Below are 23,080 nucleotides of genomic sequence, written 5' to 3' on the forward strand. Positions count from 1 at the left end.
AGCTGAGATTAGGAGCACACTCTTAAAGGGAGTGTCAGTTTGTTACCTGTATAAAAGACACCTGTCCACAGAAGCAATCAATCAATCAGATTCCAAACTCTCCACCATGGCCAAGACCAAAGAGCTCTCCAAGGATGTCAGGGACAAGATTGTAGACCTACACAACGCTTTAGGCACAATAATGCTCAGTATGAAATTATGTAATGATTTGGAAATTTAAAATAAGTATTCTGTTGATCTGGGTGCATTGTTTTTGTTGACTATTACTACTGATTACACAAGAGGAAAATAAAATCTGAATAACCCCCCCCTTTTTTTTTTATGACCTTAAAACTACACATTAATAGCGGAGCATCCATAGATATAGAGATCCTAATTAAATGACGTTCACGTCCCCGTTCTAGAAGATGCCAGATCTTTGCCTGTTCTGTGTTTTTATTGGAGCACCAAGAGGCTCCGCCCCCCTAAGCAGAAAGCCCGCTCTTTGATCTCCTATTAGCGCGCGCTGTCCATGGCGCTGAATTACCACAGAAAGGCTTCACGAAAAGTCACTCACTAAATTCTCGACTATTTGGATTACAATTTGGGATTATGATTTTTTTTTCCTCCCGGAAGAAAAACTAACGACCAAAACGACGTAGGATTACAATTTATTTCTGAAAAATGGAATTATCCAATATCAATTTGAGAGGAATTATGTGCAACACAGCGTGAGGAGAGGACTAGGCTACATTCAGGTGAGCTACTGTAGAAGACGACACAGGATAGTCCAGATGCTGTTGAACGTTTTAACTGTATACTTATTAGTGTTTTGATAAATTACTACCAGGTTATTGTATAAAGAGAGGCACCACATCATAGGCTACATGTTTTGTCAGTGTAGGTTAAACAAACAATGTTAATTGGCTATCATAGAGCGACTTTATGGACTATAATTATATTACAGGCTATTTGAAGATGCTGAAATGTTTAAGACCGATAGGATTGCTATATTTGTATGTATGCCATAACTTACCTAACTGAGATCTGCTTGAGCAGAGGTTAAAGCCATGGCATTATCTGTCACTAATCTGTAGGTACACGTGTCAACAGCAGTGGTCTTCACACCACAGATCAGATCACTCCATCAGTAAATAAATAAACATCAGAGTTGAGGTCAATTATATTTCAATTCCAGTCAATTCAGGAAGTACACAGAAATTCCAATTGTCTCCAATGGTTTTCAATGAGGAAAATGTGGAGTTGGAAATGGGTTTACTCTCTGAATTGAAATTGGATTGACCCCAACCCTGATAAACATGTAAAGACAGTGTCACTTGAGGTCAACAGAAATGTTGAACTCAATAAATGAATTATGACCTACCAATACTATAGCCTATATACATACATAACAATGTAGGCCTAGATGGTTTTTGTCATAGCATTGATTTTCTGACTTTTTTTACTTTGACTTTAAAACAGGAAATTATTTTGGTGATGTTTACATTCACAAGTTGAATGACTTCTTTTAAAGCAGTTTTGAAATAAGAAAGACAATCAAAAAGTAAGCTTTCTTAGTCACTGTATAGTTTATAGTAAATAAATAAACATGGGATCAAATATTAGCCACTTGAGGTCAAAACCAACCTATTCATAACCATGCTATTATTTCTGGAATAGCATAGGCTACCATTGATTGCTCTCAATAAGTGGGAATATTTTCAATTTTACACCGCTTTGATTTGAATGAACAGTTGATAACTTTCTGGAGATTTACTTGAAAGTAGGACATTATTTATGTGAAATTTAAATTCACAGGGAAATAAACACAATGGTCTCTTCTTTTACGTGTTTTACTATCCATACCACAAGTCAGTGGTTTCTGACTCTCTATCCACACCACTGGTCAGTGGTCGTTGACTCTCTATTCACACCACAGGTCAGTGGTCTCTGACTCTCTATTCACACCACAGGTCAGTGGTCTCTGACTCTCTATCCACACCACAGGTCAGTGGTCTCTGACTCTCTATCCACACCACAGGTCAGTGGTCTCTGACTCTCTATCCACACCACAGGTCAGTGGTCTCTGACTCTCTATCCACACCACAGGTCAGTGGTCTCTGACTCTCTATCCACACCACAGGTCAGTGGTCTCTGACTCTCTATCCACACCACAGGTCAGTGGTCTCTGACTCTCTATCCACACCACAGGTCAGTGGTCTCTGACTCTCTATCCACACCACAGGTCAGTGGTCTCTGACTCTCTATCCACACCACAGGTCATAAAATAAAATTGATTATACTTTCAGCATTAAACCACTATCCCTTATAAAATTAACAGTTTATCACTTTCTATTCAGGGACTTGGATATTGACAAGTTGACTGATTAATGTAAATCAGTGTTCAAGTATTGTTCCCTTTTCTTTTAATTTTATTTTACTTTATAAGACCTGTCACTTTATTTTATTCCAAGGTTCTCCATTTAATTACCTGTGATCCAAGGTTCTCCATTTAATTACCTGTGATCCATGGTTCTCCATTCAATTACCTTTTGATCCATGGTTCTCCATTCAGTTACCTTTGATCCATGGTTCTCCATTCAGTAACCTTTGAGCCATGGTTTTCCATTCAGTTACCTTTGAGCCATGGTTCTCCATTCAATTACCTTTGATTCATGGTTCTCCATTCAGTTACCTTAATGCTTTTAATAAGAGCAGAATTATGCAGTTATGCAGTTCAATGACGGTATCATGAAACCATAAGTGTGGTGTATTGTCAATATTTAACGACACCAGTAGCACCAGTCGGAATGTCCTGTATTTAGATCAGGCTGGGCAAGCTCAGTCAGTGGCATTTTGGATACATTACAAAGTGTCCTTGGCAAGGATAGACTAAGTACACTAATCTCTTCCCAGAAGCCAATGGCTAATGAACCGTCCCTCAATCTCCATTGACAAAAATGTCTTAAAATATCTTATTCACCCACACTACATGTCTTTTAGGGTGCTTCTGTAAAATGTCTAGATTATAATACCTACTTATTCACCCACACTACATGTCCTTTAAAATGAGGTCCCTCACATAGACTATACCAGAATGGTTCTATTGTTATGGACATGACCTGTAGACCTGATGAAACACAGGGCAGAGCCACAGGGCAGAGCCACAGGGCAGAGCCACAGGGCCTAGCCACAGGGCCTAGCCACAGGACAGAGCCACAGGGCCTAGCCACAGGGCAGAGCCACAGGGCAGAGCCACAGGGCCTAGCCACAGGGCCTAGCCACAGGGCAGAGCCACAGGGCCTAGCCACAGGGCCTAGCCACAGGGCAGAGCCACAGGGCCTAGCCACAGGGCCTAGCCACAGGGCCTAGCCACAGGGCAGAGCCACAGGGCAGAGCCACAGGGCCTAGCCACAGGGCCTAGCCACAGGGCAGAGCCACAGGGCCTAGCCACAGGGCCTAGCCACAGGACAGAGCCACAGGGCAGAGCCACAGGGCCTAGCCACAGGGCAGAGCCACAGGGCAGAGCCACAGGGCCTAGCCACAGGGCCTATCCACAGGGCAGAGCCACAGGGCAGAGCCACAGGGCCTAGCCACAGGGCAGAGCCACAGGGCAGAGCCACAGGGCCTAGCCACAGGGCCTAGCCACAGGGCAGAGCCACAGGGCCTAGCCACAGGGCCTAGCCACAGGACAGAGCCACAGGGCAGAGCCACAGGGCCTAGCCACAGGGCCTAGCCACAGGGCAGAGCCACAGGGCAGAGCCACAGGGCCTAGCCACAGGGCCTAGCCACAGGGCAGAGCCACAGGGCCTAGCCACAGGGCCTAGCCACAGGGCCTAGCCACAGGACAGAGCCACAGGGCCTAGCCACAGGACAGAGCCACAGGACAGAGCCACAGGGCAGAGCCACAGGACAGAGCCACAGGACAGAGCCACAGGGCCTAGCCACAGGACAGAGCCACAGGGCCTAGCCACAGGGCCTAGCCACAGGGCCTAGCCACAGGGACTAGCCACAGGACAGAGCCACAGGGCCTAGCCACAGGGCCTAGCCACAGGGACTAGCCACAGGACAGAGCCACAGGGCCTAGCCACAGGGCCTAGCCACAGGGCCTAGCCACAGGGCAGAGCCACAAGGCCTAGCCACAGGACAGAGCCACAGGGCAGAGCCACAGGGCAGAGCCACAGGACAGAGCCACAGGACAGAGCCACAGGACAGAGCCACAGGGCCTAGCCACAGGGCCTAGCCACAGGACAGAGCCACAGGGCCTAGCCACAGGGCCTAGCCACAGGGCCTAGCCACAGGGACTAGCCACAGGACAGAGCCACAGGGCCTAGCCACAGGGCCTAGCCACAGGGACTAGCCACAGGACAGAGCCACAGGGCCTAACCACAGGGCCTAGCCACAGGGCCTAGCCACAGGGCCTAGCCACAGGGCCTAGCCACAGGGACTAGCCACAGGGCCTAGCCACAGGGACTAGCCACAGGGACTAGCCACAGGGCCTAGCCACAGGGACTAGCCACAGGGCCTAGCCACAGGACAGAGCCACAGGGCCTAGCCACAGTCTATAGAGCGTGGTTATTTTAAAGCTGCGGCAGGTGATCTTTCAGAGGGCCAGGGCACTGATCCTGTTTAGTGTTTAAGACTTAATCGGGATGTATTTTTAGGATCCTCCCGGAGTAGAGCTCCACTTTCAGATAGCGCGCCTGCCTGGGTTGTCACTGTAAAGGAAATAGGTTTTCAGTCATTCAGAATAACCCTTGTCATGTCAACAACAGGCATGCGTCCCAAATGGCATCCTATTCCTTTTAAAGTGCCCTATGGCTCCGGTCAAAAGTAGTGCACTATAACTATATAGTGCACTACCATATGGCTCTGGTCAAAAGTAGTGCACTAGGTAGGGAATAGGGTGCCATTTGGGACAGATGACAAGTCTCCTTTAATCTTTAATCTCCAATCTCACTGCTGCCCATCACATCTTATTGTCTACAGCCTAGCGTCTGATTGAATCTCATGATGGAGAATCTTAATCTAATGGGATTGGATGTACCCTGTAGTGACTACACAACTTCCACAACCGTACAGGCCTTTTTCATTACAACTAGCAGTTATAGTCAGACATACTGTAGTCTTACTTTTCTAAATGTTTCATGGGATTTACTGGCTCCAGGTCATCTATAATTCACTGCTAGGCAATTCCCCGCCTTATCTTAGCTCATTGGTCACCATAACAACACCCACCCGTAGTATGCGCTCCAGCAGGTATATCTCACTGGTCATCCCCAAAGCCAACACCTCCTTTGGCCGCCATTCCTTCCAGTTCTCTGCTGCCAATGACTGGAACGAATTGCAAAAATCTCTGAAGCTGGAGACTCTTATCTCCCTCACTAACTTTAAGCATCAGTTGTCAGAGCAGCTTACCGATCACTGCACCTGTACACAGCCCATCTGTAATTAGCCCACCCAACTACCTCATCCCCATATTGTTATTTACATTTATTTTGCTAATTTGCACCCCAGTATCTCTATTTGCACATAATCTTCTGCACATCTATCACTCCAGTGTTAATACGAAATTGTAATTATTTTGCACTATGGCCTATTTATTGCCTTACCTCCATACCTTACTACATTTGCACACACTGTATATAGATTTTCTATTGTGTTATTGACTGTACATTTTGTTTATCCCATATGTAACTCTGTGTTGTTGTTTTTATCGCACTGCTTTGCTTTATCTTGGCCAGGTCGCAGTTGTAAATGAGAACTTGTTCTCAACTGGCTTATCTGGTTAAATAAATAAATAAATTTACCAAAAAAACGATTAAAATGTATGCACTCACTAAGTCTCTCTAGATAAAAGGGTCTGCTAAATGACTCACTACTGTAAGTCTCTCTGGATAAGAGCGTCTGCTAAATGACTCACTACTGTAAGTCTCTCTAGATAAGAGGGTCTGCTAAATGACTCACTACTGTAAGTCTCTCTAGATAAGAGGGTCTGCTAAATGACTCACTAAAGGTAAGTCTCTCTAGATAAGAGCATCCGCTAAATGACTCACTAAAGGTAAGTCTCTCGATAAGAGGGTCTGCTAAATGACTCACTAAAGGTAAGTCTCTAGATAAGAGGGTCTGCTAAATGACTCACTACTGTAAGTCTCTCTAGATAAGAGCATCCGCTAAATGACTCACTAAAGGTAAGTATCTCTAGATAAGAGGGTCTGCTAAATGACTCACTACTGTAAGTCTCTCTAGATAAGAGGGTCTGCTAAATGACTCACTAAAGGTAAGTCTCTCTAGATAAGAGCATCCGCTAAATGACTCACTAAAGGTAAGTCTCTCGATAAGAGGGTCTGCTAAATGACTCACTAAAGGTAAGTATCTCTAGATAAGAGGGTCTGCTAAATGACTCACTACTGTAAGTCTCTCTGGATAAGAGCGTCCGCTAAATGACTCACTACTGTAAGTCTCTAGATAAGAGGGTCTGCTAAATGACTCACTAAAGGTAAGTCTCTCGATAAGAGGGTCTGCTAAATGACTCACTAAAGGTAAGTCTCTAGATAAGAGGGTCTGCTAAATGACTCACTACTGTAAGTCTCTCTAGATAAGAGGGTCTGCTAAATGACTCACTAAAGGTAAGTCTCTCTAGATAAGAGGGTCTGCTAAATGACTCACCAATGTAAGTCTCTCTGGATAAGAGCGTCTGCTAAATGACTCACTACTGTAAGTCGCTGTAGATAAGAGGGTCTGCTAAATGACTCACTAATGGTAAGTCTCTCTGGATAAGAGAGTCTGCTAAATGACTCATTAATGGTAAGTCTCTCTGGATAAGAGGGTCTGCTAAATGACTAATGTAATGTAAAATATATAGAAAAGACCATTGAAAGACTGAGAATGAATGGAACCATACACAGATATAAGATGACGGCCTAATTTCTAGCTGTCCACACACCCAGTTACATTTATAAAGATGCAGGGTACACATTTTATGATGTTCGAGCAGGTTTTACCTGTAAACTGATCGTTGATTGGCTGACCTCTTAAATCTCCACTCAGCACAGCCAGAAAAGGACTGGCCACCCCTCGGAACCTGGTTCCTCTCTAGGTCTCTTCCTAGGTTCCTGCCTTCTAGGGAGTTTTCCCACTGTGCTTCTGCATCGCTTGCTCTTTGGGGTTTTAGGCTGGGTATCTGCTGATATAAAAAGGGCTTTATAAAATAAATGTAATTGATTGATTGTGGCCTATGACCCCTTGACCTCTACAGTGTTTTGTTGGAAGGCTGGAGGCCCCTGGCCAGCAGAACCTTAGGAGTCAGCATGGCAAAGATCTGCACAGACCGGTCCTACCCGTCAACGTCCCTGCAACGGCCGTCTCTCTGCACGCCAGATGACAATCTGGACTCCATCGAGAACGGAACCTCCAGGTCAGAGGTCGCCACAGAACGTTTGAGAGCCAATGAGCTTCTGCCTCCCAAATGGCACACTAGTCCCTACTATAGTTCTCTACTTCTGATCAAGGCCCATAGGACTCTGGGAATAGGGTGCCATTTTGGATGGACCCAATCAAAATGTTTAGGTTGAGCTCCATGAATTCAGAATGTGGTGCATGAAACATTTAGGCTGTGTCTCAAACCAAAAACAGCTGCCTGCTGTCTACCTTGTGGATTGAGACACATCGACAAGTGTATGGGAGAGTGGGGTAAGTTGAGCAATCTTTTACATTCAGCATCACTCCATAAAGGGAAAATATACTATTATTTCTAACAAAGATATCTAAGTATATTTCAGGATAATGTGCATCCCTGGAAATAATCATCAGAATGCATGTAAACGTTACAGTTTTGAAAACCTAGCTTGTCCAAAAAAATTGTTTTTTGAACAACTTACCCCGGGTGTGGGGTAAAGCCTTCACATTTCTGTACTGAATGAAATATTACCACTACCTTTTTAAAGTCTATGTCTATCTTTATTTCCCAAACACCATTTTTAAACACTTTGAACTTAGGCCAGGCCCTGTTGTTACCACATATCCCAGAGACGATGCCTTGCATTACACCTGGGAAGAAAACGCTTATATTTGCTCAACTTACCCCAAAGCAAACATTTTAGACTATATTAGCCCACAGAGCTACAAGGATGCTAGGTTTAAGACCTCATATTGAAGCTTATAGCGACTCCAACTGATGCAGAGAACAATCTTAAAAGCATCTACTTTGGTTTAGTTACAAGCACCATGAAACCTCAAAAGCAATAAATACATTTGACTTGGTGAAAATCTGTTTTCTTCCATGTGGTTTCTTCTTTCACAGACTCCATGAAATGATGACCTCTTCCTACATATTTGGTCAAATTATTCATTTTGTGTATGGTTTCTTAGAAACAAGGGTGGCTCAATTTACCACTTTGGTTCAACTTACCCCACTCTCCCCTACAGTAGCAATCCCAAATGGCACCCTATTCCCTATATAGTGCACTACAGTTGAGACCTCTGGGCCCCGGTCAACAGTACACATACTGTATGTCACTGCAACCCTGTTCTCTCTCTAACAACCAGCTCGTAGTGCGAGGACACCTCGTCAGAGATTCAGGGTTCTGTCTCTGTGTTAACCAGCAGACACCCAGAGTCTCACAGAGATTCCTTTACAGGATCAGGAGCCCTGGCCAGGTATCCCCACCTTCGCAGCGTCGCACCATCTCACTAGTCCCCCAGTGTCTGGTCTGGAGCGTGAAGTCACGAGCTCTGCTGGTCTGCTACTGCATAGCAACCTAGCGTTGCCAAAAGCCCTGGTCTGCCCTGGAAAGCCGACGTAAATTACAATCGCCAGAACGGCCAAACCAAAAAAATGCAGACACCCGTTTTGGGCTCAAATTTGGTTTATTACGATCAAGTTCGATCCCCACGGTCGGTGAATTCTTTACAAATCGAGATATTTTAAATAAATAGTGATCCATTCTGACAACTACATTTGTCATCACACAGGACCATGTGCTGACACAGACCAATCACAGGCCTGTCAGGCTACAAGGAGGCTCCTGGTTGACTCACTCAGGCAGGATGAAAACGACTACATTCACCATGATCCTTTGCTATTTACAGTCACATTCACCATGATCCTTTGCTATTTACAGTCACATTCACCATGATCCTTTGCTATTTACAGTCACATTCACCATGATCCTTAGGGATTTTTTAATGCAATTCAGCCCCATTCAGCAATATGCGCCATCGGGAGTTTTCCATAGGAACACGTGGGTGACGTCAGCGCTATCACTATCTACTGGTTTTAATGTCTATGCATCTCACCCATATCATTCAGTCATTCATGTTCATGCAGTGTTTCATAGGGTGCCATTTGGGACGTAGCCAGTGGTAGTGCAGACACAGAGTGTTATGTTGTTTTACCTGATCGTCTAGGCTCTCTCACTTCCTGTTCATGCTGCGGACCTGGGCCTCTCACAGGATGCACCACGAGGTGGAGAGACCGAACTCCTTCCTGGAGCGCTTCAGGGGCCCTGAGCTCAAAGAGGCCTCCAGCAGAGAGAGCATTGCACAGTCACTGCGATACCCCGACAGAGTCCGTAAGAGGAAGTAAGTCTGGACTAGAGATGGTGATGGTCAACTAGGATTGCAAAATTCTGCTAATTTTTTAGTGGAGGATTCACAGATTTTTCTGTCCTCATTCTGGGAATCTTCCAACCCAACCTGGGATTTCTAGAAAACCTGGGAATTTGGGGAAAGTTACCAGAATTGTGGAACTCTATGCTCAACTAAAAAACTGGCATTAAATGATGCACAATTTGAATTAAATGATGCTCAATTTGGATTAAATGATGCTCAATTTGAGTCATCATTTAACTAACCCTAACGCTGCCAACCTGTCCCCGTCTTTCCTCTAGCCAAGTCAGTCAATGGCCGCTGGCTACGTACAATATGAACAACTGCAACAACACAGATGAGTAAGTGGAACTAGAAGTACCTCTTTAGAGAGAAAGTAGAAAGTAGCCCTCCACACTAGCTTATAGAGGAGACTGGAACACTTGGAGGTCTTAACCTGTCGGTAGACTGGAACTGTTGGAGGTCTTAACCTGTTGGTAGACTGGAACTCATGGAGGTCTTAACCTGTTGGTAGACTGGAACTCATGGAGGTCTTAACCTGTTGGTAGACTGGAACTCTTGGAGGTCTTAACCTGTTGGTAGACTGGAACTCTTGGAGGTCTTAACCTGTCGGTAGACTGGAACTCTTGGAGGTCTTAACCTGTCGGTAGACTGGAACTCTTGGAGGTCTTAACCTGTCGGTAGACTGGAACTCTTGGAGGTCTTAACCTGTCGGTAGACTGGAACTCTTGGAGGTCTTAACCTGTCGGTAGACTGGAACTCTTGGAGGTCTTAACCTGTTGGTAGACTGGAACTCTTGGAGGTCTTAACCTGTCGGTAGACTGGAACTCTTGGAGGTCTTAACCTGTCGGTAGACTGGAACTCTTGGAGGTCTTAACCTGTTGGTAGACTGGAACTCTTGGAGGTCTTAACCTGTTGATAGACTGGAACTCTTGGAGGTCTTAACCTGTTGGTAGACTGGAACTCTTGGAGGTCTTAACCTGTTGGTAGACTGGAACTCTTGGAGGTCTTAACCTGTCGGTAGACTGGAACTCTTGGAGGTCTTAACCTGTTGGTAGACTGGAACACTTGGAGGTCTTAACCTGTTGGTAGACTGGAACTGTTGGAGGTCTTAACCTGTCGGTAGACTGTAAATCCTGGTACGTATATAGTAATTGTAGAGACATATAAGCATGTTTGACCATAGACAGTAAGATCCTCTGTCAACAGTGTCGTCCCGTGGTAGACATTTGCCTGTAGTTAGGTATGATCAGTGTGTAGTCGTAGAGATACTGTAGATGCACCTATTACTCTCTGGTAGTATAATAGTTCTATAGACATTACATAAGCATGTATGACTGTGGATAGAAATACCTGCTATGTCAATAGCAGCCTTGGTATGTATTTGCTCTAGTTGGATTTTAGTATCAGTGCAGCTATCGAATGATAAGACACCTTATTTTTGTTTGAGAGGTCCCGTTTAGGATCATTATTAAATAGCTTTTATGATCACGTATGGTAGTTCTACTCTTCTTTAGAATGCATTGTTGAAAGTTCTGGATCTACTCTTCTTTAGAATGCATTGTTGAAAGTTCTGGTTCTACTCTTCTTTAGAATGCATTGTTGAAAGTTCTGGTTCTACTCTTCTTTAGAATGCATTGTTGAAAGTTCTGGTTCTACTCTTCTTTAGAATGCATTGTTGAAAGTTCTGATGTTGATGATGCGGGTTAGGCCACTGGTTATATTGTATCTTAAAAATATACATCTAAACATAAAAATAAGGATTCCATTAAGAATAAACTTCTACTCCTTATTCAACATTCAGTGGAATGGTTGAACTATACCATTTTATATTAATATCAATATAAAGTTGAAGTTAGTCTCATGAGGAGTGAACTGTATGGTGAACATAAACAGGAGTGGTGCTGCTGCCTACAGGGCTGTCATATAACTTGCACTTTCACATCCAGTAATGCCCTCAAACACTCTGGGACAAGACTGTTTCAACCTGGATATGATTGAACTGTTACTGTTTCTGTAGAGCAGGGGTCCCCATTACATTCAGCCATGGGCCGATTATTCCTTGAGCAGATGGTCGGAGGGGGGCCGGAACATAGTTATAAATAGATACATATTTAGTACACTGCAAATGCAAATTGACAGCAAGAATCCCAAACAGATTTAGTATTTGACAAAAACAGAATAATCTCATACCTTGATTACATTCGGATATGATCACATATGGCTCTCTATTTATGTGTGGGAATACTTGGGAACAGATTTCCTGAATACAAAATAACTTTGAGCTGATTTTCTAGTGATTTTACAGTCTTTTATGTCCAACAACAAAAATGATAAAATAGAAATGATCAGAAAACTTGGGGGACCAAATAAAATCCCATTCGGCCTGCAGGCCGTCTATAGGGGGACCCTGCCCCCTAGGCAAGTAAGTGCCTTCCCTCTGGCTTTGGCTCATATTGTAGTATGATAGTCCACTGATAGTCCACCAATAGTCCACCGATATTCACCGATAGTCTGCCGGTTAGTCCGTCAATAGTCCACCAATAGTCCGCCAATAGTCTACAGATAGTCCGCCAATAGTCTACCGATAGTCCACCAATAGTCTACCGGTTAGTCTGTCAATAGTCCGCCAATAGTCTACTGATAGTCCACCAATAGTCTACCAGTAGTCTACCAATAGACCCTCGAATGTCCCCTATAGATCACCTTAGTCCTTAACATGAAAAATAAACATCCACTATCCAATAGCAAAAAAGATGACAAGAAGGACGAAATAAAGAAAGACGAGAAAAAACAGGAAGAGCAAAAAGATGAGAAGAAAGATGAGAAGGAGGAGGAGCCTAAGAAGGAGGAGCCGAAGGAGGAGCCTAAGAAGGAGGAGCCTAAGAAGGAGGAGCCTAAGAAAGAGGAGAAGAAGAAGGAGGAGCCTCCGTAAGTATGACTGTAGTCTGATAGGTAGTCTGCCCCAAGATGTGAAGGATACCTGGCATCATGCTGCACTAACATGAGAAATAGCTCTACTCTGGTTGGAAGGGTGGGAGAGTAAGGAGAGAAGGGTAGCCTTTGTTTGACCAATTCCCGGGTTTCATCACAGGAGAGAAGGGTAGCCTTTGTTTGACCAATTCCCGGGTTTCATCACAGGAGAGAAGGGTAGCCTTTGTTTGACCAATTCCCGGGTTTCATCACAGGAGAGAAGGGTAGCCTTTGTTTGACCAATTCCCGGGTTTCATCACAGGAGAGAAGGGTAGCCTTTGTTTGACCAATTCCCGGGTTTCATCACAGGAGAGAAGGGGTAGCCTTTGTTTGACCAATTCCCGGGTTTCATCACAGGAGAGAAGGGTAGCCTTTGTTTGACCAATTCCCGGGTTTCATCACAGGAGAGAAGGGTAGCCTTTGTTTGACCAATTCCCGGGTTTCATCACAGGAGAGAAGGGTAGCCTTTGTTTGACCAATTCCCGGGTTTCATCACCAAGAACATTGAACATGGTGGCCATTGATTGTACAATGTCAGAACACACATTAACAAATGTTGTTCAATTGTAATGTACAGTATATGCAAGATGGTGGTCATCTTGTCACTTTATTATAATGAAATACTAACCCCTTTGTGATGACTGAACGCTGTGATGACTGAACGCTGTGATGACTGAACGCTGTGATGACTGAACACTGTGATGACTGAACACTGTGATGACTGAACACTGTGCGGACATGAAGAAAAAAATGAAGAAAAAAGATCATGCTTAAAAATTAATCCAAAATTCTGTTTCAGGAAAGAGATTTGGATCATGGACCCATCAGCAGACAAATACTACAAATGGCTCACCATCATCGCAGCACCATGTTTCTACAACCTGATGATGCTAGTGACCAGGTCTGTTCTCATACAGTACAGCTCAGTTCTTCATTTTATCTTACAAAGGGAATATATGTTATATTTTTGTTGTTGAATGTTTGTTGTATTTTTTAAAAAAATGTGGTATATTGGTTGTTGACTATTTGTTGTTTGTCGTCCCACAGGGCATGTTTTAACGAACTCCAGAACACGTACACGATTCTCTGGATTGTCCTAGACTACACCTCAGACATAATCTACTATGCAGACACATTCGTCAGGTCTAGAACAGGTGAGGTTCTGCTTCTAAAATACATAGAGGTATTTTTCCAGTTTGATGAGCAGGGAGACTGATAGAGGGAACATAGTGTGAAGACCGATGGGGCTGGGATTTGAAGACCGGTGGGGCTGGGATTTGAAGACCGGTGGGGCTGGGATTTGAAGACCGGTGGGGCTGCGATTTGAAGACCGGTGGGGCTGGGATTTGAAGACCGCTGGGGCTGGGATTTGAAGACCGCTGGGGCTGGGATTTGAAGACCGCTGGGGCTGGGATTTGAAGACCGGTGAGGAAGGGATTTGAAGACCGCTGGGGCTGGGATTTGAAGACCAGTGGGCTGGGATTTGAAGACCAGTGGGGCTGGGATTTGAAGACCGGTGGGGCTGGGATTTGAAGACCGGTGGGGCTGGGATTTGAAGACCGGTGGGGCTGGGATTTGAAGACCGGTGAGGATGGGATTTGAAGACCGCTGGGGTTGGGATTTGAAGACCGTTGGAGTTGGGATTTGAAGACCGCTGGGGTTGAGATTTGAAGACGGCTAGGGATGGGATTTGAAGACCAGTGAGGCTGGGATTTGAAGACGGCTGGGGCTGGGATTTGAAGACGGCTGGGGCTGGGATTTGAAGACCGCTGGGGCTGGGATTTGAAGACCGCTGGGGCTGGGATTTGAAGACCGCTGGGGCTGGGATTTGAAGACCGCTGGGGCTGGGATTTGAAGACTGGTGGGGCTGGAATTTGAAGACCGGTAGGGATTTAAACCAACGCAAGTAGGGGTTTCTTTGATCATTTGTGATTTGTCAAGCAAAAGACCATGCAGTCAAAATGAACTTTTATTTGTGTTTATTTGATTTATTTTGGATTATCACATTTTCTCTTCATTATCTTAACAGGTTATTTGGAACAGGGGCTGCTTGTGAAAGACGACAAGAAGCTTAGAGACAAATATAAATCAACGGCACAGTTCAAATGGGACATGATTTCAATGATACCCACAGACCTGCTTTTTCTGAAAGTGGGCTTCAACAACCCCGAGCTCCGACTGAACCGGCTCGCAAAGATGAACCGCCTCTTCGAGTTCTTTGACCGCACAGAAACCAGGACCAGCTTCCCCAACGTTTTCCGAATCAGCAACCTGGTACTTTACATCCTGATCATCATCCACTGGAACGCCTGCATCTTCTTCGCCCTCTCCAAGACCATCGGGTTCGGCTCAGACACCTGGGTGTACCCCAACATCAGTCACCCTGAGCATGGCCGCCTTGCCAGGAAGTACATCTACTGTCTCTATTGGTCGACCCTGACCCTGACCACCATCGGAGAAACCCCGCCCCCCGTCAGGGACTTTGAGTACATCTTCGTGGTCGCTGACTTCCTCATCGGCGTGCTGATTTTCGCCACCATTGTCGGTAACGTTGGTGCCATGATCTCCAACATGAACAAAAACCGTGCAGACTTCCAGGCTAAGATTGACTCCATCAAACAATACATGCAGTTCCGTAAGGTCTCCAAGGATCTGGAGGCCAGGGTCATCAAGTGGTTTGACTACCTCTGGACGGAGAAGAAGACCTGCGATGAGAAGGAGGTGCTGAAGAACCTGCCAGACAAGCTGAAGGCCGAGATTGCCATCGACGTCCATCTGGATACCCTGAAGAAGGTGAAAATCTTCCAGGAATGCGAGGCCGGGCTGCTTATTGAGTTGGTGATGAAGCTGCAGCCTCAGGTGTTCTCCCCAGGAGATTACATCTGTAAGAAGGGAGATATCGGCAGAGAGATGTACATCATCAAGGAGGGGAAGCTGGCCGTGGTGGCGGAAGACGGGGTCACACAGTGGTGTGTGCTCAGCGATGGAGCGTACTTCGGAGATATCAGTATCCTGGGCATCAAGGGTTCCAAAGCTGGCAACAGGAGAACGGCCAACATCAGGAGCGTGGGTTACTCGGACCTCTTCGCCCTGTCGAAAGACGACCTCATGGAGGCTCTCACTGAGTACCCTGAAGCCAAGAAGATCCTGGAAGAGAAGGGAAAGGCTACGCTGATGAAGGATAACATGATTGATGAGGAAATCGCTAATGCAGGTGCCGACCCCAAGGACATGGAGGAGAAGATCATAAGGCTGGAGAGCAATATGGAAACCATGATGAGCAAGTTCGCCAAGATCATGGCTGAGTTTACCTCCAGCCAGAGCAAGATCAAACAGAGGATCACCAACATGGAGTCAACAGTCAAGTCAGTCCGGCCCGATGATATATCTGAGGTGGTGGCCGACAAGTAGACCCAGAACACAACGTATTTACCCAGAGACTTCAGGAACCTTTCACACTGAGCAATGCAGAGTAAAAGGACAAAGCCAACTCAATGTGTTTGAATAGGGAAGGTGCGTCTGAGTGGTAGAGGTGAGCCACTCCACCCATTGGCTCTGTGTGGGATGTGTTGCCAGTGTGTGTGAGCCCTTGCAGTTAACACAGAGATGGTTTAAATACATAGAACGGTAGATAGTTTGATACTTTTTGACTGTTCATATTTATACTTCATGTGTACATTATCAACCACGTATTTATGTACTTCTTCTTGTGTAAAAATGCACCTCTAAATATGTGTCAAATGTCAATATGTTCATATCCAGTGTATGCAGGTGGATACACCTTTCCATATCCAGTGTATGCAGGTGGATACACCTTTCCATATGCAGTGACTCTGAAGTTGTGCAGTGACTCTGTCTCCTGAGTGGCGCAGTGGTCTAAGGCACTGCATCGCAGTGCTAACTGTGCCACTAGAGATCCTGGTTCGAATCCAGGCTCTGTCGCAGCCGGCCGCGACCGGGAGACTCATGGGCGGCGCACAATTGGCCCAGCGTTGTCCAGGGTAGGGGAGGGAATGGCCGGCAGGGATGTAGCTCAGTTGATAGAGCATGGCGTTTGCAACGCCAGGGTTGTGGGTTCGATTCCCACGGGGGGCCAGTATAAAAAAAAAATATATATATAGGTATTCACTAACTGTAAGTCGCTCTGGATAAGAGCGTCTGCTAAATGACGTAAATGTAAATGTAAATGTAAGTTACAGACTTGTGCATCTCCAAAATCATAATAATCGCATGGAACTGGTTCAGAGACACTTGTTGGGGCAGTAGAGACCAGGGTTGATTCAATTCCAGTCAATTCAGAGAGTGCACAGACATTTCCATTCTAATTCCAATAGTCTTCAATGCTTTCCAATGAGCAACATTTCCATTCTAATTCCAATAGTCTTCAATGCTTTCCAATGAGCAACATTTCCATTCTAATTCCAATAGTCTTCAATGCTTTCCAATGAGCAACATTTCCATTCTAATTCCAATAGTCTTCAATGCTTTCCAATGAGCAACATTTCCATTCTAATTCCAATAGTCTTCAATGCTTTCCAATGAGCAACATTTCCATTCTAATTCCAATAGTCTTCAATGCTTTCCAATGAGCAACATTTCCATTCTAATTCCAATAGTCTTCAATGCTTTCCAATGAGCAACATTTTGAATTGTAATTTGGTTTACTTTCTGAATTGACTGGAATTGAAATGGAATTGACCCCAACCCTGGTAGAGACAAACTCTTTGTACAGGGCATTTTCATAATATAGCCTTCAGTGGTTTTGGAAATGTATTGTTTATTTTTCAAATGTTATGAGTCTAGTTGAATGAAGTGCTTCACAGAGAATAATATAATTTAGTATTATTGATAATCTGTCAATGCATTATCATGTGTATGGATGTGGCATGTATGAAAAAATATGCTCATTGATTCTATTTCTATGGCGACTACAGCACGTACTGTAGATTTTACAACTGAGGTTATCTCAATTGATAAATTCAGATTTAAAAAATGTAAGTTATGTCAACTTCACCAAAACATTAGTGAACCTCAAATATGCACAAATCACAAGACCAGACCAGACTGTCATCAAAGCGTGTATTTGATCTGCCGTGATCTACAATATAAACATGAAATGTGCAATGGTATGTTTTAGCAAGTGTTCAATTTCAACCAAAAGATTAAATAAATAATAAAAACAAAATGTTTTTGTGTCTGTTCTATGTTATATTTATAGTGACCGGCAAATGTTCCTGTACATTGTAGTTCATCACTTATATTATATAACATCTAGCCTCATATTGTAGTCTGTCCACCAATAGCCCATCAATAGTCTATTAATAGTCTGCTGATAGTCGATCGTCAATCTATCAATAGTCTATAACTAGTTCACCAATAGTCTATTCATATCCCACCAATAGTCTATAAATGGGCTGCCAACAGTCCGCTGATAGTCTCTTGATAGTCCACCAACAGTCTATAAATAGTCCACTAATAGCATATCAATAGCCCATCAATAGTCTAGTAATAGTCCGCTGATAGTCTATTTATAGTCCACCAATAGTCGATCGTCAATATATCAATAGTCTATAACTAGTTCACCAATAGTCTATTCATATCCCACCAATAGTCTATAAATGGGCCACCAACAGTCCGCTATTAGTCTCTCGATAGTCCACCAAGTCTATAAATAGTCCACTAATGGTATATCAATAGTCCACCGACAGTATAGCAATAGTCCGCTAATAGTACACCTACGGGTGAGATGTTTAAACAATTAAACGAATTTGGGATCATTAACTTTTTTTTTTTTTTACAAAATTAAAATCCCAGTGGAGGTATCACAAAAATACCACTAAAGGTCCCGACCATCATCATGAAGGCAAAAATACAAATTAAACAAACACCTAAAGCAAGTAGGAGATATACATCTTTCAAATTATTTGCCAGGGATTTAAAGAGCTCCGAACGTCATAGTCGTTAAGAGTTGGAAAAATGGCAGCGAGTGAGACAGGGAAGCGACAGCAGCGAAGTCTTGTATGGCAATGCTTTGAGAAGTTAAATGAGAACGTGGACTACAGTGGCAGTACAGGTGCAATGCTGAAAGGGAGGCACCGTGAGACCCAACCCGTTGCCGGCAGGGGACAGAGTGAAAAAAATCACAGAGCTGATTACATTATTGCAGTTGATATGTAGCCATTGTCAATGGTAGAGGATTCGGCTTCAATACCCTGATGGCATATCTAGAACCAGACTACAAGATGCCATGTCAAAAAACTGTGACGGCCCGGATGGAGAAATTGTACAATGATTGCTCTGCAAGTACAAAGCGCTAGCTCTCAAACACACCATACGTGGCGTTAACAACAGATTGTTGGACGTCTATGAACACGTTGTCATACATCACTGCAACGAGCCATCACATTGATGAGAAGTGGGACAGGAAGTCCCATGCACAGACAACTGAGAACATGGAGGAGACGCACACAACAGAGAACCTAAAACGGCATGAATACCATCGTTGCTGAGTGGGTGGGGGACAGCAGTAAGGAGACCGCCGTCTAGCTGGTAGGTAGTCAGGACTGCGGTCCATTGAACTGCATCGCCCCCTAGTGGTCATAGGCGATCATATGTGAATTTAGAATTCACATCATTCTATGATTTTTTTTAAAACCTTTAAATGAGATTTAAAAAAAAGCATGTTTAAACCTTAAGGACATTAAGGTCATTTTTACATTTGTCATAACCCCTAAAGTAATCGCAAGAGCAGGGGCTTAACCCTCGTGTTGTCCTCCCAAATGCCTTACGCCTTTTGTCCTCTGGGGTCAAAAATGACCCCGCCTGGTTTGACTGTTTATAAAGCATACAGTATACATTTTCAATCAATTCTGTGTTACATCTTTAGTCTTACTTCTGTTCAACCCATTACTAGAATTTTTTTCATTTGTTTTGGAATTTAGAGCCAATAGACCTTGTTTACATAAAAGTATACCCTGTTTTTAAGTAAAAAATACAATGAAACTATGAATTATTTTGACCTATTATTATTTGACTATTTGACTTATCACTGAGTGGTATTTGTAAAAGTTTAGTGAGGATGCTGTTTTTGAATCATTTTATTTTTATTAATGACAGCCCATAATCACACCTTTTTGTCCTCTGGGGTCAAAAATGACCCCGCCTGGTTTGACTGTTTATAAAGCATACAGTATACATTTTCAATCAATTCTGTGTTACATCTTTAGTCTTACTTCTGTTCAACCCATTACTATAATTTTTTTCATTTGTTTTGGAATTTAGAGCCAATAGACCTTGTTTATATAAAAGTATACCCTGTTTTTAAGTAAAAATACAATGAAACTATGAATTATTTTGACCTATTATTATTTTGACTATTTGACTTATCACTGAGTGGTATTTGTAAAAGTTTAGTGAGGATGCTGTTTTTGAATCATTTTATTTTTATTAATGACAGCCCATAATCACACCTTTTGTCCTCTGGGGTCAAAAATGACCCCGCCTGGTTTGACTGTTTATAAAGCATACAGTATACATTTTCAATCAATTCTGTGTTACATCTTTAGTCTTACTTCTGTTCAACCCATTACTATAATTTTTTTCATTTGTTTTGGAATTTAGAGCCAATAGACCTTGTTTACATAAAAGTATACCCTGTTTTTAAGTAAAAATACAATGAAACTATGAATTATTTTGACCTATTATTATTTTGACTATTTGACTTATCACTGAGTGGTATTTGTAAAAGTTTAGTGAGGATGCTGTTTTTGAATCATTTTATTTTTATTAATGACAGCCCATAATCACACCTTTTGTCCTCTGGGGTCAAAAATGACCCCGCCTGGTTTGACTGTTTATAAAGCATACAGTATACATTTACAATCACTTCTCTGTTTCAACTTTTCAGTCAACTTTATTCCAACCTATTACCTGACATATAACACATGTTATAATTCATTTCCAAAACATTTTCAACTTCAAAACCTAACTTTTTAGTCTGAATGAGCCCTCAGTTGCATGCGAGGCAGGTAGTAATGGCGTGATCTTTGCAGATGTATGCATTGCATTTTTGGCACATTTTGGATGTTTTGAAATCACTTCGGCGAGGGCAGAATTTGCACCTACTCCTTTTGGGTAATGGGCGAGGAAGGGCTGGTCGGCATGAGGGAACTGGGAGAGGGGGGAGCTGCTGCAGAGGTAGAGCTGGAGGAGACCTGCTGGATCTTCTTAACCAATTTGACAGCGGCTGACGTGCGGGGAATAACCTTGCGTCGCTTGATGTGAGGTATCACCAGTTGTCGCCCAAGCTCCTCCATGAAGAGCCTTCTCTTGTTGTACTTTCCCTGATTCCAGGCTGGCTTGATTTCAGACCATAGGACAAAATAGTTGTATGCAGACACGTCGAGAATGTTGTAGAAGACAACGAGTGGCCAACGGGCTGTCATTCTTTTGCACGTGTACACACTGGTAACTTTGTCAAGGATATCAACACCACCTTTGTTGTGATTGTAATCTTCAATGATTTTGGGCCTTTTGTCATCCCTGTTGCTCACAGCAGCATCCCGATGCAGAGTGCTCATCAGAAGAACATTTTTCTGTTTTTTGGGGTGATATGACACTAGAGCATGGGTCTCGGTGAAGGCAAACTTCGGTGAGAACCGTGCCCGGTCCTTTTTTGACACCAGAGCAGGGGGAAGCTCAGGCTTATTCCTCCGTACTGTTCCCACCATGTACAGCTTTCTTTTCAGCAGCTGCAAGCCAAGAGCATGTGAAGTAAAAAAGTTGTCACAGGTGATTGTTTTCCCCCGGAGACCTTCTGTCATGTCAAGGACAACTCTCATGCCCTGATTTTTTTCTGACTGCGCACCAGCCGGTTTGCCAGTGTATACCTGCATGTTCCATGCATAGCTAGACCTGGCATCGCATGCTACCCATATTTTTATCCCATATTTCCCTGGTTTACTCGGGATGTACTGTTTGAATGGACAGCGACCTCTGAAGGGGACCAGGCGCTCATCCACAGTCACATCAGTACCTGGATCGTACATCAACGGCAGGAGAGACACCCACTTGTCCCATACATCTCGAATGGGAGCAAGTTTGTCTCGTGCACGGCGATTTTCTCTTGTGGCTTTATCATCAAATCTAATCACTCTTGAGATTTTATGAAACATCTTGAGTGTCATGGTAGCACGGAAAATTGTCCTACCAGACTCGGCATGCCATAAACTAGATGTAGCTTCCTTACTAGATCGGTACACGCCAGCAAGAATCAACACACCCACATATGCCTGCAAATCCATTTGATCCATCTTTCTCCACTTGTTGCCATAAACGCGTTGCCCCTCCTTGTTTGTCATGCTCAGCACTGCGTCTTCAATAGGCTTTGGCAGAAACAGGTCAAAAGTGGACTTTATGTCATCAATCCGAGACCTTGCATATGCAGTTGGACCATGGTGGCTTGTATCTCTCTCTGCTGTCAACATGCGTCGTCGGTCACTGGGAGGGATGGAAGACCAGATCAATGTTTCATCCTTTGACTGGAAATATTCTTCCATCTCAGCTGGGTCCTCTTCCTCAGATTCTACCTCATCTGTTGATTCTTCGTCTTCATCATAATAGATGATGTCCTCCACTTCTGACACTTCTTCCATTTCAACTTCAGATTCTACCTCATCTGTTGATTCTTCATCATAATAGGTGCAGTGCTCCACTTCTGACACTTCTTCCATACCAGCTTCAGATTCTACGTCATCATCACGTTCATCCATTTCCTTATATTCATAATCATCTTCCATTTCTGCAGCAGGAGATGTGGGGGAATCTTCGGAGGAAGAAGTAGCATGCTGTCTGTATGTTGGATCTATCACCTCATCATTATGTTCCTTCTCTTCTGACCCTGAACCCTCTTCATCAGTTGATTCATCCTCATTATGTGCAGCATTGTCCTCCTGGTCATTATTTTCTTTTATTTCAAAAATTATCTTGCAAGCCTCCTGTGCATTATAAAACTTCTGCCTCCTCATTGTGCTGCCTGTCTCTCTCAGACTAAAATGTGAAATGCCCAAACACCTGTGAGAAAATACTTTTTTTGTTGTTGTTGTTGTCATAACCATTGCTTGACCCCACACATCAAAGAAACATGATCAAAGATGTTTTGACCCCACACATCAAAGAAACATTATCAAAGAACTTTTGACCCCACACATCAAAGAAACATGATCAAAGATGTTTTGCCAAGCAGTATGTAAACTTTGTGCTGCGGGGTCTTTTTGACCCCAGAGGACAACAGAAGTTATTACATTTAGTAAAACACCCATAATTCAATCAAATTACTTCAAATTTGTTTGAATCATAAAGAGCATAGTATTAAACAACTACCGTTATTTTCAGACCAATTGATGAATAAAAAACATATTTTGTCGGCAAAAGATTTAATTTGGGGTCAGAATGACCCCAGGACAACAGGAGGGTTAATATATACAATCCAGAGAGGAACCTTTGACTGGAAAAACGTGAC

General features: G+C 43.6%; 2 protein-coding genes across 5 annotated transcripts; one reads left to right on the plus strand and one right to left on the minus strand.

Moving 5' to 3' along the window:
* The first annotated feature begins 513 nt into the window (after positions 1-513).
* cnga3a (cyclic nucleotide gated channel subunit alpha 3a) lies at positions 514-16,488 on the plus strand. 4 transcript variants are annotated; one of them, XM_041889530.2, is made up of 8 exons: positions 514-737; positions 7,238-7,396; positions 9,388-9,561; positions 9,870-9,929; positions 12,337-12,519; positions 13,361-13,462; positions 13,609-13,715; positions 14,591-16,488. In XM_041889530.2, the coding sequence occupies exons 2-8, from the start codon at positions 7,290-7,292 to the stop codon at positions 15,970-15,972; spliced, it is 2,115 nt and encodes a 704-aa protein (XP_041745464.1). In that variant the 5' UTR covers positions 514-737; positions 7,238-7,289; the 3' UTR covers positions 15,973-16,488. The 4 variants fall into 4 exon arrangements, with proteins under 4 accessions (XP_041745464.1, XP_041745467.1, XP_041745465.1 ...); XM_041889533.2 differs by having other exon boundaries at positions 9,433-9,561; XM_041889531.2 differs by having other exon boundaries at positions 7,252-7,396.
* Positions 16,489-20,362: 3,874 nt separating this feature from the next.
* On the minus strand, positions 20,363-22,214 carry LOC121564689 (piggyBac transposable element-derived protein 4-like). Its single transcript, XM_045212599.1, has one exon. The coding sequence runs from the start codon at positions 22,212-22,214 to the stop codon at positions 20,682-20,684; it is 1,533 nt and encodes a 510-aa protein (XP_045068534.1). The 3' UTR covers positions 20,363-20,681.
* Positions 22,215-23,080: the final 866 nt, after the last annotated feature.

This window comes from Coregonus clupeaformis, unplaced genomic scaffold, assembly GCF_020615455.1.
Source record: "Coregonus clupeaformis isolate EN_2021a unplaced genomic scaffold, ASM2061545v1 scaf0028, whole genome shotgun sequence".
Taxonomy (NCBI): Eukaryota; Metazoa; Chordata; class Actinopteri; order Salmoniformes; family Salmonidae; genus Coregonus; species Coregonus clupeaformis.